Source organism: Myzus persicae, unplaced genomic scaffold (assembly GCF_001856785.1).
Source record: "Myzus persicae strain clone G006 unplaced genomic scaffold, MPER_G0061.0, whole genome shotgun sequence".
Taxonomy (NCBI): Eukaryota; Metazoa; Arthropoda; class Insecta; order Hemiptera; family Aphididae; genus Myzus; species Myzus persicae.
In genome coordinates, this window is record NW_019102308.1 from 532,301 (window position 1) to 546,903 (window position 14,603).

Below are 14,603 nucleotides of genomic sequence, written 5' to 3' on the forward strand. Positions count from 1 at the left end.
CCCCCCCCCCCCCCGAAATGTTAAAGGATTTCAGCTTATGAGTGCTGTATAGTAAATTCCTAATAGGTACCTCTAAAAAGGAGTAATAACATGCATCTCCCTCAAACTTACCTACAATAATGACGTGCGTGTTCATTTAAATACAACATTTTGACATTTTATAATATGTTAAGTCTGTTGTCTTATTTATTTCTGGTATACTACATTAATTATTGTGTACAAAAACTTATTCGCATTTTGTATAAATAGTAAATATAGTTTAATTTTGGTAGCTATATTGTTTTGGGCAATTACTAATTAGAAATACATAACCAGTATAATATAATAATATGTCATAATTTAATCCAATTATAATATACTAATAAAGCCACGTACCTACCGACGTTATTAAATTTATAATTGCATAATACATCGCTACTTTCTTAGAGTCATGTATGGCATTATAATATACGTTTATTGTTTTTTGTCGGTAACCTATATAATATATTATACTCAACAATTGTCAAACATTGCCAAAGCGATCCACGTGCGTATTTGATGATGTCACACTATTGTAGTACAATATTATACTTTGCGCTCGTTTTATCTTACAAAGTGTCTCGCAAAGTTTATTAAATTCAAAACGAATGGAAAGTATATAATAAAGAGTAACGTTTAATAAAGTCACACTTTTACTGTTTAGCGCTCAAACTTTGTTTTAATGTTATATATTATAAAGAGATTCGCAAAACTTCTCTATAGTATTTAAAGTGGGCGATGCGTGTACATTTTGTATGCGTATATATTTCATATACATAACGTCATTAGGTAAATTATTTTATTAAATACCCTTTTTTTTTTTTTTGCGTGGTATCGAGAAACGGAGAAGGAACTGCTGTTGGCATTACTTTTCCCTCGTCCCTCATCGTTTATTGCTGCAAAAAACATATTTAATATAAACAGTAGCTAATAATCATAACTTAGATGCGCCCTGGCGACCTGGAAGACTTTCCATAGAGTACACTAGTATATACATGTCTGCCGGGACCCTGGCTCGGAGGGCTTATTTTTTAAATATCTAAGCCTACTAATATTAATCACAATAATATATAAGGGGTACACAATGCATGTTCAAAATTCAAATTTACCACGAATAAAATAATTTTGTAAATCATTAAATAAATCTGATATGAAATTTATATTTTTAAATGTACGCCAACTGCAAGTGTAAAGAATCAATCGAGATCAAATAATATACACTGCCGTTACAGAAGAGTGATGATAACAGGTTGCTTTGTCAATTTTTTGGTTTGTGTAGTACACACTACACACAAACATGAGCTTTGATCACATCACTGATCCAATTCACAACTAGAAAGTAGAAACCACCCTCGAGTTGAAGATCGAAACATATTTTTTACAATACAACGTGGCAAAGATGAAAAACAAAAATAACACGTCATATATTCGCTTCAGAATAAAAAAATGTGGTTTTCCAAAATAGGTATAATATATCAACAGAATTCAGTCATTTTAGTGAAATTCATCTTGTACAACAGTTTATTATAATCATAGTTTAGTTATAATATTTTAAATCACACTTCATCATTTTCACGACACACACGTCTAATATTACATATGAATGAAATAAATTAAATATGTTCCGTACAATGATTTGATAGGGGAAAATGGGGAAGTGTTATTATTAAACCAGAATTATATATTTCACACATGTATAATATTTCAAAGTTTCCACAACAACATACCTTTATAGTCTATACCAATAATAATAAACAGAATACTAAATAACAGTATGGTCCCCGAAGTTACCTTTCCAATTATAGTCGAAGCCTTTTGTGGTAGGTTGTAGGTATAGGTCAAATAATTAGGTTTATTCGGCCTCTGTATCCGTTCCCTTTATACTTGCGGTGTAAATAATAATCGAAATATACAAATTTCAACAGAATGATTTTTATCGGTGACCACTGACTGCTGAGATATTTTTGAATGGAATAATATTGTACCAATATACGTTATATATTATTTTATTTTCTATAATAATATAAAGCAGAAAACAATTATATATCTTTCACCCATCAACCGTCAATATTGGTTTTGTACTATTTTATATTTCCAAGCATTTTTTTTTTTTAAGCTAATAAAACCAGTTGGATAAAAATTATAATAGTGAACAAAACAAAGTCTGAACCATACAATTTTTGTCGGTTAGATAAATCGGCAACACATCGCCATTGTGTGTGGGTTGGTACGGTAGGCGTTTTTTTTGTATATTTTTAGTAGGTTTGTGTGCTGGTAGGCTATTAACGCTTGTTTGTGTATGTGTGACAAGGATATGTTGCTAAAAATCTAATTTGGTCACCCATCTGGGAGGTATCAACACCGGCCGGTACTAACAATCAAAGGGCGTACGTAACTGAGTGTACACTGTACACTCCACCACATCAAGCCGCAAAAAAATATAATATTATATTCAACGATTATTGCAATACGCGTGTTTTTAAATTATTCAGCATCAATCGGTAAACAGACTTCAAAGTCACCCACATGCCATTATGTTGTGTCAGTGCCGTAGCCTCCCCTGGAGGCAAGTGCCCTCTCCAATTTTTTTTTTTATGAACAATAGTGTCATAAAGTAACAACAAGTGTTAAGTATTCTAGTTCCACAAAAATTAGAATAAAAATATTTTGTCCCCCCTCCCAAAAAAAACAATTTTCTTACTAAGGCACTGTTTGAATAATAAATGGTGAGCGTTTTCAGGACAGTCAACCATTACAAACCATCACAAATCGATCGCTGACAGTCATCTAAAAACGCATTTTTGGCGGAAACGATAGGTAAGTACGATTAAATATTATATTGTTAAATACCTTTATACACGGTTACGTGAAGTGGAAATGTTTAACGTTTCGCCAAAAACCAAGAAACATTTATTTGTTATATTATGATATATTGATATGTTTAGGACAATGAAATAATATGCATTTACAGTTGCGAGGTCATTGTGTACAGTTGGTCTACAACGTCCGATATGAACCTGGATAACTCAAAATAAATCAAGAAGAATTTCATTAAAACCCGGAATTCATAAACTAAACACTAAAGCAAATTCTTGATTCCAAAATCCCACTGAAAAGCAAAATTAATCCTAATTAATAAATAATTTGTTCACCCTTTAGTGACCAATTCGACTTTGTATGTATGGGTTTTCAAGACATCTAACTTATATAATATTATATTCCAACCCATAAACCTTGGCCTAATAGCTAACGCTAACCTCGATAGCAACCACAAGCTAAGCTCGCGACCTCAGCATCCGAACTCTACACTCGCATCCCAATAATGTAGTGTAATACGAAAATGTCATGAAAACTGCCCCAATCATCCAAAGTTTCTTATTTCCAATCTTACTTCTAACTTTTTTCTAGACAATCCTTGAGGCCCCCCAAAAAATGACTTCAAGTGCCAAATGACCGTACGAGAAGAAAAAAAAATGTTTAACCCTCAAATTTGTTTTCTTCTTGAAGTGGTATCACCGAACACTCTCTTCTTTAACTCCACCACATCTTGAAATTGTTATAATATACTTACTTATAGTCTATAATGTTTGTAATTCAAAATTGCAATTTTCAGATTTTCAGCGTAGGGATGAATATGTTGTATTCACAATGATGTGTGTATGTTTTTTTTCAGTCTGTCATCAAAATTTCTGGTAGTAAAAATGCTAAGATTTTCGAAATTAGCATATTTTCCGATAGAAAAGTGAATCAAGTATTTTAGTTGATACTTTTGATAGATTAAATAGGACGAATTCTCAGTTGTTTTAGAACGCGTTGTAAAAAACAAAAAAAAAAAGAGGAGGAAAAGTCATTTTTAGGCATATCAAATTTTTGAAAATATTGATTTAAATGTTTTTGGTGTAACTCGAAAACAACAACCGTAAACAGTAGTCACATGAAATATTCACCAAATATTTATTTTAACATTTTCCATGTATGATAATTCTTTTGAAATATTTTGACTCTTTTTGGGTTATTCATAGCCTTGAGACATTTTTATAATTTTGTAAATTAATTAAAAATATTTATTAACTATTCAATTTTATAATTTTACAAGTATGCTCATAAAATGACACAATACGGCTTCGCTAAAAATCATTTTTCATGTCCAATGATTTAACATTGAATTTAAATATAACACATCCATTACAATCTTCACAATACCCGTACAGCGGTAAAAAAAGACATAAAATGTACAACGTTCAATATCATTAGCAAAGTAGAATAAGGCATAAAGAGATGTACCTCATTGACTATTGAAAGCAGTCGTGTGTTGAAATTTTGCATGACCTACCGCGGCTATACCCTGTAGCAGTGGTGCCGAACTTCTAAAAGGAAAAACTCCTGCCAGATGAAAATACAACCAACCATTTTGCCACGTTAAGTCCACTGTTTAATTTAGTTTATAGAAAACCAATTTGAGAAAATCTAATTTATTTAACTTCCAAATTCGGAAAACCTGTATACACTATTATTCTGTAATTATTCATATGAGGTAAACAGGTGGTGTTATATGTATATACTATATTATATAATACGTTATTCTGCTGTTCTATTAAGGTGATTTTTGTTTGAGAATCTGAATCAATTATTTTAATAGGTGGGAGACAAGTAACAATTTTTTAAAAATTGAGGAAGTTGTTTTTCTGCTGTATGTATTTTCATTGAGTGAGTTACTATAATGGATGTGTTCAATTGAATTCAATAATAAACCATTATCTACAGCGAAAAACGATACTAAGTCAGTCTATGTTGTTGCAATACCGTTGTATGATGTGAATATGTTCTTGGTATTACTAGTTTAAAATTAATCTGAATATTTTTCTATATATCTAATCTATATTAAATAAGAATATACGCAGTAGCAAAAGCTTTAAATCTGTACGAATAATATTTTTCAAATTCAGTATAGCTTCTATCATTAATGAAAACTGCATTTCTAGATCGTTTTGAAATGCTCAATGTCATAAATATTATTGATTTTGAGGTGTTGCTACACTATTTTTGTTCGAGTATCCCAAAAGAAGGAAAGCTTCAAACAAATAAATAAATACATTTTCCTATTTTAATGTTTGAAATACGCAATGAGGCTCGATGGCAAAAGCAAGAGTACCTAATATTGAAAAATAATATTGTACCTATGTTAGGTTCATAAATAACTCTTGGCTCTCAAATGACACGGTTTTAAATAGAAATTCATTAAATTTAGTAAATTCAAACCACTTGCAGAGGTTTCGTAATGATTAGTAAACTGCGTATTGTTGCAGTATTGAAACAATATTATATTGGCTATTTGTAGTTAAATTAAGTAATTAAATCTCACTCAATTTATTCTGTACCAATAGATGTATTTATTACGTGACTACACGCCAATTTATTATTGGTCTGTAGATAATTAAAGAAACATGTCGAATATGGTCGTTTACGATCCAATTAAAGGTTCGGGTATTTGAGGGATGAAATCAAACCAAGTGTGAAATAATTAATGAACAATTAGTTTTTCCTATTATCACATGGGTAATAGATAAATGATGGATACATATTGTAACATAATAATCACAATTAATATTAAAACTAAAATATGTGAGTATAGGTACTACGAGTATTAACTTATGTATTTGAAAAAGGTTGTTTTATAAAATTACGATGTATGTGAACTTATACCATATACTTATATATTTGGATGATATTTCCTATTATTTAATAATGCACAAGGTGATTAGTGGGTACACATATTATTTTAAGTGGGTACACTCATAAGTCATTATTTCGAAAAGTTTAGACTCTTTTCGAAAATTTTTTTGCATAATTTTATGTCATTGAAAAACACCAAGACCAACATTTTGCAAGGTTCTCTATTTCGCTTATTTGAATTTAAAATACTTATAAGTTATAGGTATCATAATTGTTTATAGTCTACTCGCGGTCTAAATTATTGTATTTCTAGTTGTATCAAAATACTCAGAAATATATATACTGCTTTAGAATATAAAATTAAAAATGTGTGTTTTCCTTCAAAAAAGTATTACGATAAAAAAACACAAAATGATATAATTTTTTTCTCCAAAAATGTTGTTTTTCAACGACATGTAATTTTGTAAAATAATTTCCCTGTACCTAAACATAATACAACAAAAATGAATTATTTCAAATGGGACTTATATTGAACTGAATAAGTAGTTAATTGTAATCAGTTTATAATTATAAAACCAAGCTACAACTGACTGATTTCAGTGGGCGGGCATGCAATGGTGTAGGCTACAATCAAATTAAAAGTTTTTCGGAATATCCAAGACTGTAATTTTAGGCGAACTTTTACAGTTAATTATTCATTCGTCTTTAAGTGAGCGAGGACAATAAAAAATAAAAAAACCGAACGATGGTGACGACTATTATCATTTTCGCGTCGACCAGACATTTCAAAACCACAGTGAGTTTTACTAAAGAACTACCCATCATGAAAACGTCAGAGAATATTACGGCACGAAAAATGTCAGTTTACTGGCTGACGTTATTGCTTTTGAATGGAATAAACGTGTATCCGGGCCATGGAAATAGAGGTAATTTTTTATTATTTTGTGTTGAAGATCGACGAAAGAAAAACAATAATATATATTACGACAACGGAAACGAAACAAACAGGTGACTGTTGATTTTGGCCAAATAATAAACACTGAACCTAACCAATGTTAGAACTCGTATGCGTGTTGTTTTGAATTGCAGGCAGAGATAAGTAGGACGCAGCTGCAGGTTTGATTAATTAATTTTGTCTTTTGTTCTATACGAAAAAAAATAATAAGTCTAATAAGTCGTATGGAATATAATTATTCTATGGATATAATTGCTCACGAAATAACAAAAAGTAAATTTCTTTTAGAAAAATAATGTTTATATTATATAAGTAGCACGTGACTAGATATTTTTCTTTTATATGGATATTTGATATTTCATTGCAGTGGTACTATGGTTTGTGAACCAAATTGGTTCCAAGTTCGAATTTAGTGTCTGTTTGATATTTCAGTTGAAGTTCTAAACATTAAAGCATACTCGTATTCTGGTAAAGTTAAATTTTAATCGGATATTTACTTTTTATATTCATAAATCCAACACTCCCTCCCCCCAACTTGATATTTTTCGAAACTTTTATCACCTTGAAAAAAAATTGTTTATATAGATGAACACGACGTATACTGGCACATGACATTTTTTTAAAAACTTTAATTACAAAATTCCGGAACTTGAACGGATAGATGTTCGTCATCCCCCCCCCCGTGTATACAATAACAACAACAACAAAATACTTTAATATTATGATATACTGGTAGTGATTTTCCAACAATATTCGTAGTCGGACGTATCGCGACCGCTGCATACCCGTGGATGATATGCGCATTCTGGGCATTCATCACGACGTCGGTGACCACGTCACTGGCCTTGCGGGCCACCAACTACGAGGAGGTGGTCGAAATGCTGACGTACATCACCGGCTCCTCCTGCACGCTGGCACTGTTCGCTATCGGTGTGCACAAGCGGCCCAGGCTGCACAGGATGCTGGACGCCGTGCGGCGTGACTTCTGGGATGACGGGCGCCGGCCGGCCGCGGACGTGCTGTTCTCGCGGTTTGTGCGAACTTACGGCGCCATCTTGCCGGTCGCCAACGTGATGATGTGCATGACGCCTGTCATCTGGGCGGCCCGCAACGGCGACATCGAGTCGCCGGCCGCTCTCATATTCCGCATGTGGACGCCATGGACGCGTATGACGACCACCCGGTACGCCGCCGTGTACGCCGCCCAGTTTGTCGTCTCGCTGAGCGTGCTGACCAGCATCGCGGGCATGGTGTTCGCCATGGTGCTGTTCGTCACCGAAATGCAGGTACAAGTGGACACGCTCGTCGACGCCGTCCAGGACCTGCAAGTGGACATGTGGTACGGCGACGGCCACGACAGCCCGGTCACTCACCCTGACAGGCGCCGCCGTGCCGCGTTCGATGGTCTAGTCAAGTGCGTAAAACACCATCAGGCCCTCATCACGTGAGTATATATTATAGTGATGGAACCTGGGTCACGGGGTATTTCCCTGATGGGTAGATATAAGTAATCGTAGTATACATAAATACTTTATTTAACTGCCCGAATTAAAATTGTATTTTTCAAAATGTGATCACCCTGTACAAAAGAAATATTGTTTTATCATAAAAGGTACGTCCTAATACATAAATACAATATGAATATATAATACAAGACTAAAAGAATGTATAAAAAAAATATATTATGTTAAGGCATGACTATATTTTATTTATTTATATTTTTAATTGTTTATTTATATATTTACTGTTTATTTACATGGTTGTTATTAAATATTATAATTTATTTATTTATTCTTTTATTATTTATTCAGATTGCTTATATTATAAATTAGTACACTAGGCAGATTTAAATTAAATTACAGTATAATTATGGTCACTATCATTATTTATTTTTCATTATTATATTTGTTTATTTATTTGGGTATTAACTATTTATTTTACCGATTTATTAATAATTTAAAATATACATTTAATGTAAGTTTTGAATTAAAAGCTTAAGGGTAATTTTATTATATGAGACTCGAAACTTACTTTTCATATCTCTAAATAGGTTTCTTTAACAATACCTATTACTAACTCACAATATAATATAAATACAAATTTGAAAAAACTCCAAATACTAATGAGTATTAATAAGTAGTGCTGGGAATAGATAACAAAATTGTTATTTAAATAAAGATAAAGAATAAATATTTTATCTAGATAAAGATAGACTACTTCCACACTGAAGCTGCCACAACATTCGTGAACTTTAAACATTTGGTCTTCTTTCGGTATTTGTAGTATGAACAAAAATACATATTATAATAAAACATAATATTATTTTACCTCGATTGATCATTCTGTTCATTTGCAATTACACGATGGGTGAGGGGGGACGAGCGCAGTCACCAATCAGTATAACCGTAATGTGTGTTACAGTGTTAGTATGTGTGAATTTGGCACCTATTTATAATACTTATAAATAGTAATAGGATAATAATACTGAAATAAACACAAATAGTCCCACCCTTATTGTTAAATTGGCCAGTAGTAATATTTTTATACCATTAGTAATGAAAACAATATCCCATAGAAAATATTAAATAATAACAAATGAAAATTTAAAAATACAATTTTAATTAAAACTAAGCAGTATGTACTCGAATAATTTATCTAAATATGTATACATAAGTAAATCATTTATCTAAGGTAATTTCTCAAGATAGTTGTCAACAGTTTATTTATATTTATCTAGATGAGATAAAGATAAATTGTTATTTATCTAGATAATCCTAACAAAAGATAAGATAGTTTATGAACGAGTAAAAACAAAAAGCTTTGTGCCTTTATAATACAACCTACAACAATAAATCGAGTGCTGGAGTCAATGTTGAAGGTTGTACAAATTATCTTCTACGCAGTTGTGTAGCTATATTGCCTATTCATTGCGCCGTGTTTAATCAATATTATTATTTTTATTCTATTTCAATCAATTATCGTAGTGATTATTTACTATAATATTTTATTTTATTTAAAAATAGGACCAATACAAATAATATTAGTTTGAAGCAAGTATTCACCAATTCATTATACCATAATTACTTTAAAATTCAGTACAATCCAATTAGATATTTCCAAGTCTATTGAATTTCTATAAAATGTAAAACCTAAAAAAAACTTTATTGGTTTCTGATTTAAGTTTCGAGAACAGTAAATACTATTAAATTGCCTGCAAAGACAATTTAGTCCAGTTATATTTTAATTTAAGTTATAACCTTTGATTAATTTACTAAACTCTGAACGATCGCGTGGTTAATAAAAATAAATGAACCGAAAATTATGGTTCAGCCATGAAAACTTTTAGAAAATGAACCCAATACCAGCTAGGATGTATAATTAAAAACAATGGTCTACAATTAAATAAAAAAAGTTGATTTGCATCTTCGAAAACTTTAAAAGCTTTAAAAAAATTGAAATATGCACAATACACACAAAAAAATAGGGGTCGCCCAAAAAAAATGATAAACTCCTCGTTTTTCTTGATCGTAGACATGCCTAACTTGAGTTGCTTATTACGTTACGATCGACTAAAATATAAAAGTACTGAAATAATAATAACGGATGGATTCACTCACGCTGTATGGACATGATAAGTCTAACAATGTATTGCATATTGTGTTGAAAACGATTTTCACGGCACAACTGAAATCGTCGTTGACTGAGAATATATTTTCAGCGGCCGTCTAGTGAACAATAACGCGGAAGAAAATGTTTTTTCTCCTTAAATCATTGTTGCACGAGCAGCGTGATGTTTTATACTCTCGTTAACCAGCTACAACAGCAGTGGAAAAATTAAAATAATCCATCAGCGACTTGGATGCCCACGCGCGTGTAGCTTTTAGAATGTTTTGGTTTTTAATATTCGTTGGCAGAGGACATTGCACCTGAGCTGATTTTACATTTGCAGCTGTACCTACGACGTATACCAATGAACGTGGTAGTCGTCGTCGTTATTATTTGTGTTCAACCGATGTATCCTTTGTCGTAGTTATTATATATATAGTTAACTTTTGTAAACAAAGCCGTGAGCGCAAGGGATATTGGCGGGGAATGCAGATGCGGGGTGGGACAGATACTTTTTCCAGATGTCATAGACTCCCTAAGTCCCAATACAACATCACTTTTTAGAAAAAATAAAATATAACTTGTATGAAGGTACGATCGATATTTAAGTCTTAATTATATATGATAGTAATCATGAGATTCTATGCCTTTTTCAATAAAAAACTTTTTTCAAACTTTTCAAGTTTGTAATTGTGTAATCTTACCGTGAATCGTTCTGATTGTAAATATGTTATCTGTATATAAATTTAAACTGTAGTTAACGAGAGCTTAAACCCGTATAGTCTTTCACAAATAAAAAATAAAAATAAACACGTATTTATAAAAATATCATTTTATTTATAAAAAAAAAAGTCGAAAAGACTATTAATTATTAAGTAGTAATAATATTAATGGTAATCATAAATATTTTTAAGGCAGCGATATGAGCAATTATTTAATGACATTTATATTTTTGGGGACTTAATAATTTATTTTATCTGAGAGCATTACAAAATAGGAAATTCAATATACATCTGTAAAGTTTAAAAATCCCATAATTATTTTAAAGGTGTCAAAGTTAAGCATGCGTTTTTCTCTCTTTATAAATTAAAACCCAATGTGAAATATATATTTTTAAATTACATACAATTGTAATGTTTTATGACATTAATATTTAGCTAAATTGAATAATTTTATATTATTTAATTTTTTTTTTTTCATTTAGGTACTTTAATCATTTCAAATCGTATTTTAATTTGTTATTCATTGTCGACATATTGTACATCATGGTAATGACATGTTTATGCGCTAGCAGCGTATTAATGGCCAATGGTTTTTCAGCGTTTCATATAAAAATGATGTCTCTTCTCATAATAGTGGTGTCTCAATTCTTCTTCTACTGCTTGATTGGCGAACAATTCTCGACAATGGTGAATATAAATAAATAATATGTATGTATAAGAATTATATACTATCCAATGAGATACACTCATGACTCATCCAAAAATCATATTTATCTTTCCAACCATTGAATAAAAGTAAATTAATATATCTATTTCAATCGACAAAGAGAAGAACAATTATGGATATTTTTTTCTGTGAAACTTAAGAACGAAAAAATTATCATGCTAATAATATTTCTCTGAAATAAAAATCGAGGAATCGTAGATATGCTGTAGGGTAGGTTACAATTTACAGTGAAAAAATATTTAAATATTATATTAATTTTTTTCTTGCTTGTTTAGATTGTTCATTTGCGTTTCTATGGTGATATAAGAACAGAACCTAACCCAAGCTTTACTCGAAATGGGTTAGGAAAATTGGTTAGAAAAAAAGTTGTATCCAGCAGAAAAACATAACTATGTTAAGACTATTATAAAACTAAGACAATTACAGAATTGTGAATCTGATTTTTATTTTATAGACAATTGGTGGTTTTAGTCGTTTTAGTACACATTATTATTATAATTTATTTTTCATAAATTACAGAACCAACAAATTGGAGATTGCGTCTATTTTAAACTAGTCAAATGTAAGGATCCAAAGTTGTCTCGGGCTGGTCTTTTAATAATTCTGAGAACACAAAAACCGTTACAATTAACTGCGATGGGCATCACCAAGTACTCAGCTTCGCTGTTCACATTTACAGTTACGATGAGATCTGCTTACGCAGGACTCAATGTGTTATACAATTCTTCATAAGATAACATCAAATTTCAACATCCAGGCACTTATGTATTTTTTATAGCAAGTGGCACAACAGGCACATTTTTTTTTTTTAGATGTTTTTAGTTTTTAAAACTATAATCATAATCTAATCATGAATAATGTATACATATCATAGTATGTAATAACAAAATTGAATAATAATGTTACTGTATATACCTATTGTTGAATACATTAATATAGTTTTTAGGTTTCTAAACATTTGGTTTTATTTTTGTGTGATAACTTTCAATTTCTAATTTAAGTTAATTATGATTAACGCCACCCCTACCCCCGGAGAATTGGTTCTCTGTGGTATGTACTTACAGTAAGTATTATATTAATATAGTTGAATGTACTTGCAGGAGTAGTAAGAGCTATGATGTTTTATCGATCGACCAGCTCGATTCCTGTCAAATGTTTTTCACATTTATTTCAATTAGAATTATTTATAGTTGTCAAATTACACGAAGAGATAATCAAATTTTAAGTTTTAGTAATGTACTAATATTTATTTCCTTGATTTTCACGAAAATCCCGAAACCAATTATTAATTACAATCGAAGTAATTATAAATTCTCAAATAATACAGTGTATGAAAATATATAGTATATACCAACGTCAAAGTGATGGCCGTCTATCGCAAAAGGCGACGTTGCTGTTCCACTGTATGATATCAAATCTATTTATTAACACGCAATCACTTTTTTGAATTACCTGCCAATAGCTCCGCCTGTAGTGTATTAGTGTGTAGGGAAACCATAGATATATCTTTGGAAAGGTATTATCGAGGAGAGTCGCACTAGTTATCAATTTTTTGCCGTTAAAGAAGGTAAAATACAAAATATTGATGCAGCAGCAGTGGTATACACTATACAATCCTTACAACATTTTCGGTAATGCGAAATATAAAAAATAACAACCCAACCAATTCATAGTTAGTTATTATTTATTATTCAAATGAACATAAAAAGACAATGTCCGCATGTTTGTAGCTTATAAAAAAGAAAAAACTAAAATATGAAATGCCTTTTTTCCCTCATAGAATGTTAATATGAATAAAAGGGAAAGAAGCATAAGCACCGATATAGATAAGAAAAAGCAATATTTTAGAGACTGTTGATTTTACAATTAGAATGATTTCGGCAAATGTTTGATAAGCTACCTACTATAGTATAAATGTAAAATACACACGTGAAAACTACAATTTATCTTACGTCGCATAGTAAGTATTTTTAGTTTTTACCAACAACAACATTAAATTATTGTATTATGGGTAACATGATAAATAATATGTATCTAGATCAGCATAATATTGGTCTAAATTAGTTGGGTAGTTGAGTCTAAGGTACTTACATATTTACATAGAAAATTAGAAACTACTTCCATATTTATAAAATAGTAATAATAAACTGTAGACAGTAATTTATGCTAACAAACACGGCATTCGGGTGAAACTATTAGTATTCAGTAAATACTATAAATACCAATAATTCAGAGAATACGGGAGTCATATTCCTACTCGTAGTATCGTCTGGGGCGACGGCACAACAGGAAAAGAATACCCGTTTATAAAGGTACAAAATAAAATTACATTATATATTAAAAATAAAACATACTGGCCGGCGAGAGCTCAAGTATAGGCTCGGAGTGTTGATATACCTACAAATAATGTTTTATGCACACAGGAAATTCGTGTTGTACGCATAAGGTTCATAATATTATATTACTTTACGTGTGTATATATATATATATATATATGTATAATATAGATCCAATCGTAAATGTGTGTTGACTTACAGATGACTCTCTTTGTACATACCGATGTCCTGTATATTACATATTGTGTTCATGTGGAGATCGCCGCATGAGGTGGCGACCTATACATAGAAGGGTAAGTACATGATATAACATGGGTATATGATAGTATATATTATGTGTATATGGACACGCGCGTCTTATGAACCCAAACAATAAACAATATATTTTATAATGTACTCACTCATGTCCCATGTAGCCACTTTGTTTTTATTTTCGTGGTCATCGTTATACAACAAATAATAACAAACTATTATTGGTGCCCGGGACACGTGTGTGTGTGTGTGTGTGTGTGTGTGTGTGTGTGTGTGTGTGTGTGTGTGTGTGTGTGTGTGTGTGTGTGTGTGTG

General features: G+C 31.1%; 1 protein-coding gene across 1 annotated transcript; it reads left to right on the forward strand.

Annotated features, from left to right (window-relative positions):
* Nucleotides 1-11,462: 11,462 nt before the first annotated feature.
* Nucleotides 11,463-12,500, forward strand: LOC111031825. Its single transcript, XM_022311928.1, has 2 exons — nucleotides 11,463-11,661; nucleotides 12,221-12,500. The coding sequence occupies exons 1-2, from the start codon at nucleotides 11,518-11,520 to the stop codon at nucleotides 12,431-12,433; spliced, it is 357 nt and encodes a 118-aa protein (XP_022167620.1). The 5' UTR covers nucleotides 11,463-11,517; the 3' UTR covers nucleotides 12,434-12,500.
* The last annotated feature ends 2,103 nt before the right edge of the window (nucleotides 12,501-14,603 follow it).

Coding starts and splice junctions, on each gene's coding strand:
- LOC111031825 (XM_022311928.1), top strand. CDS start 11,518: ATGGTAATGACATGTTTATGCGCTAGCAGCGTATTAATGGCCAATGGT. Junction 11,662..12,220: donor GCGAACAATTCTCGACAATG/GTGAATATAAAT, acceptor CATAAATTACAG/AACCAACAAATTGGAGATTG.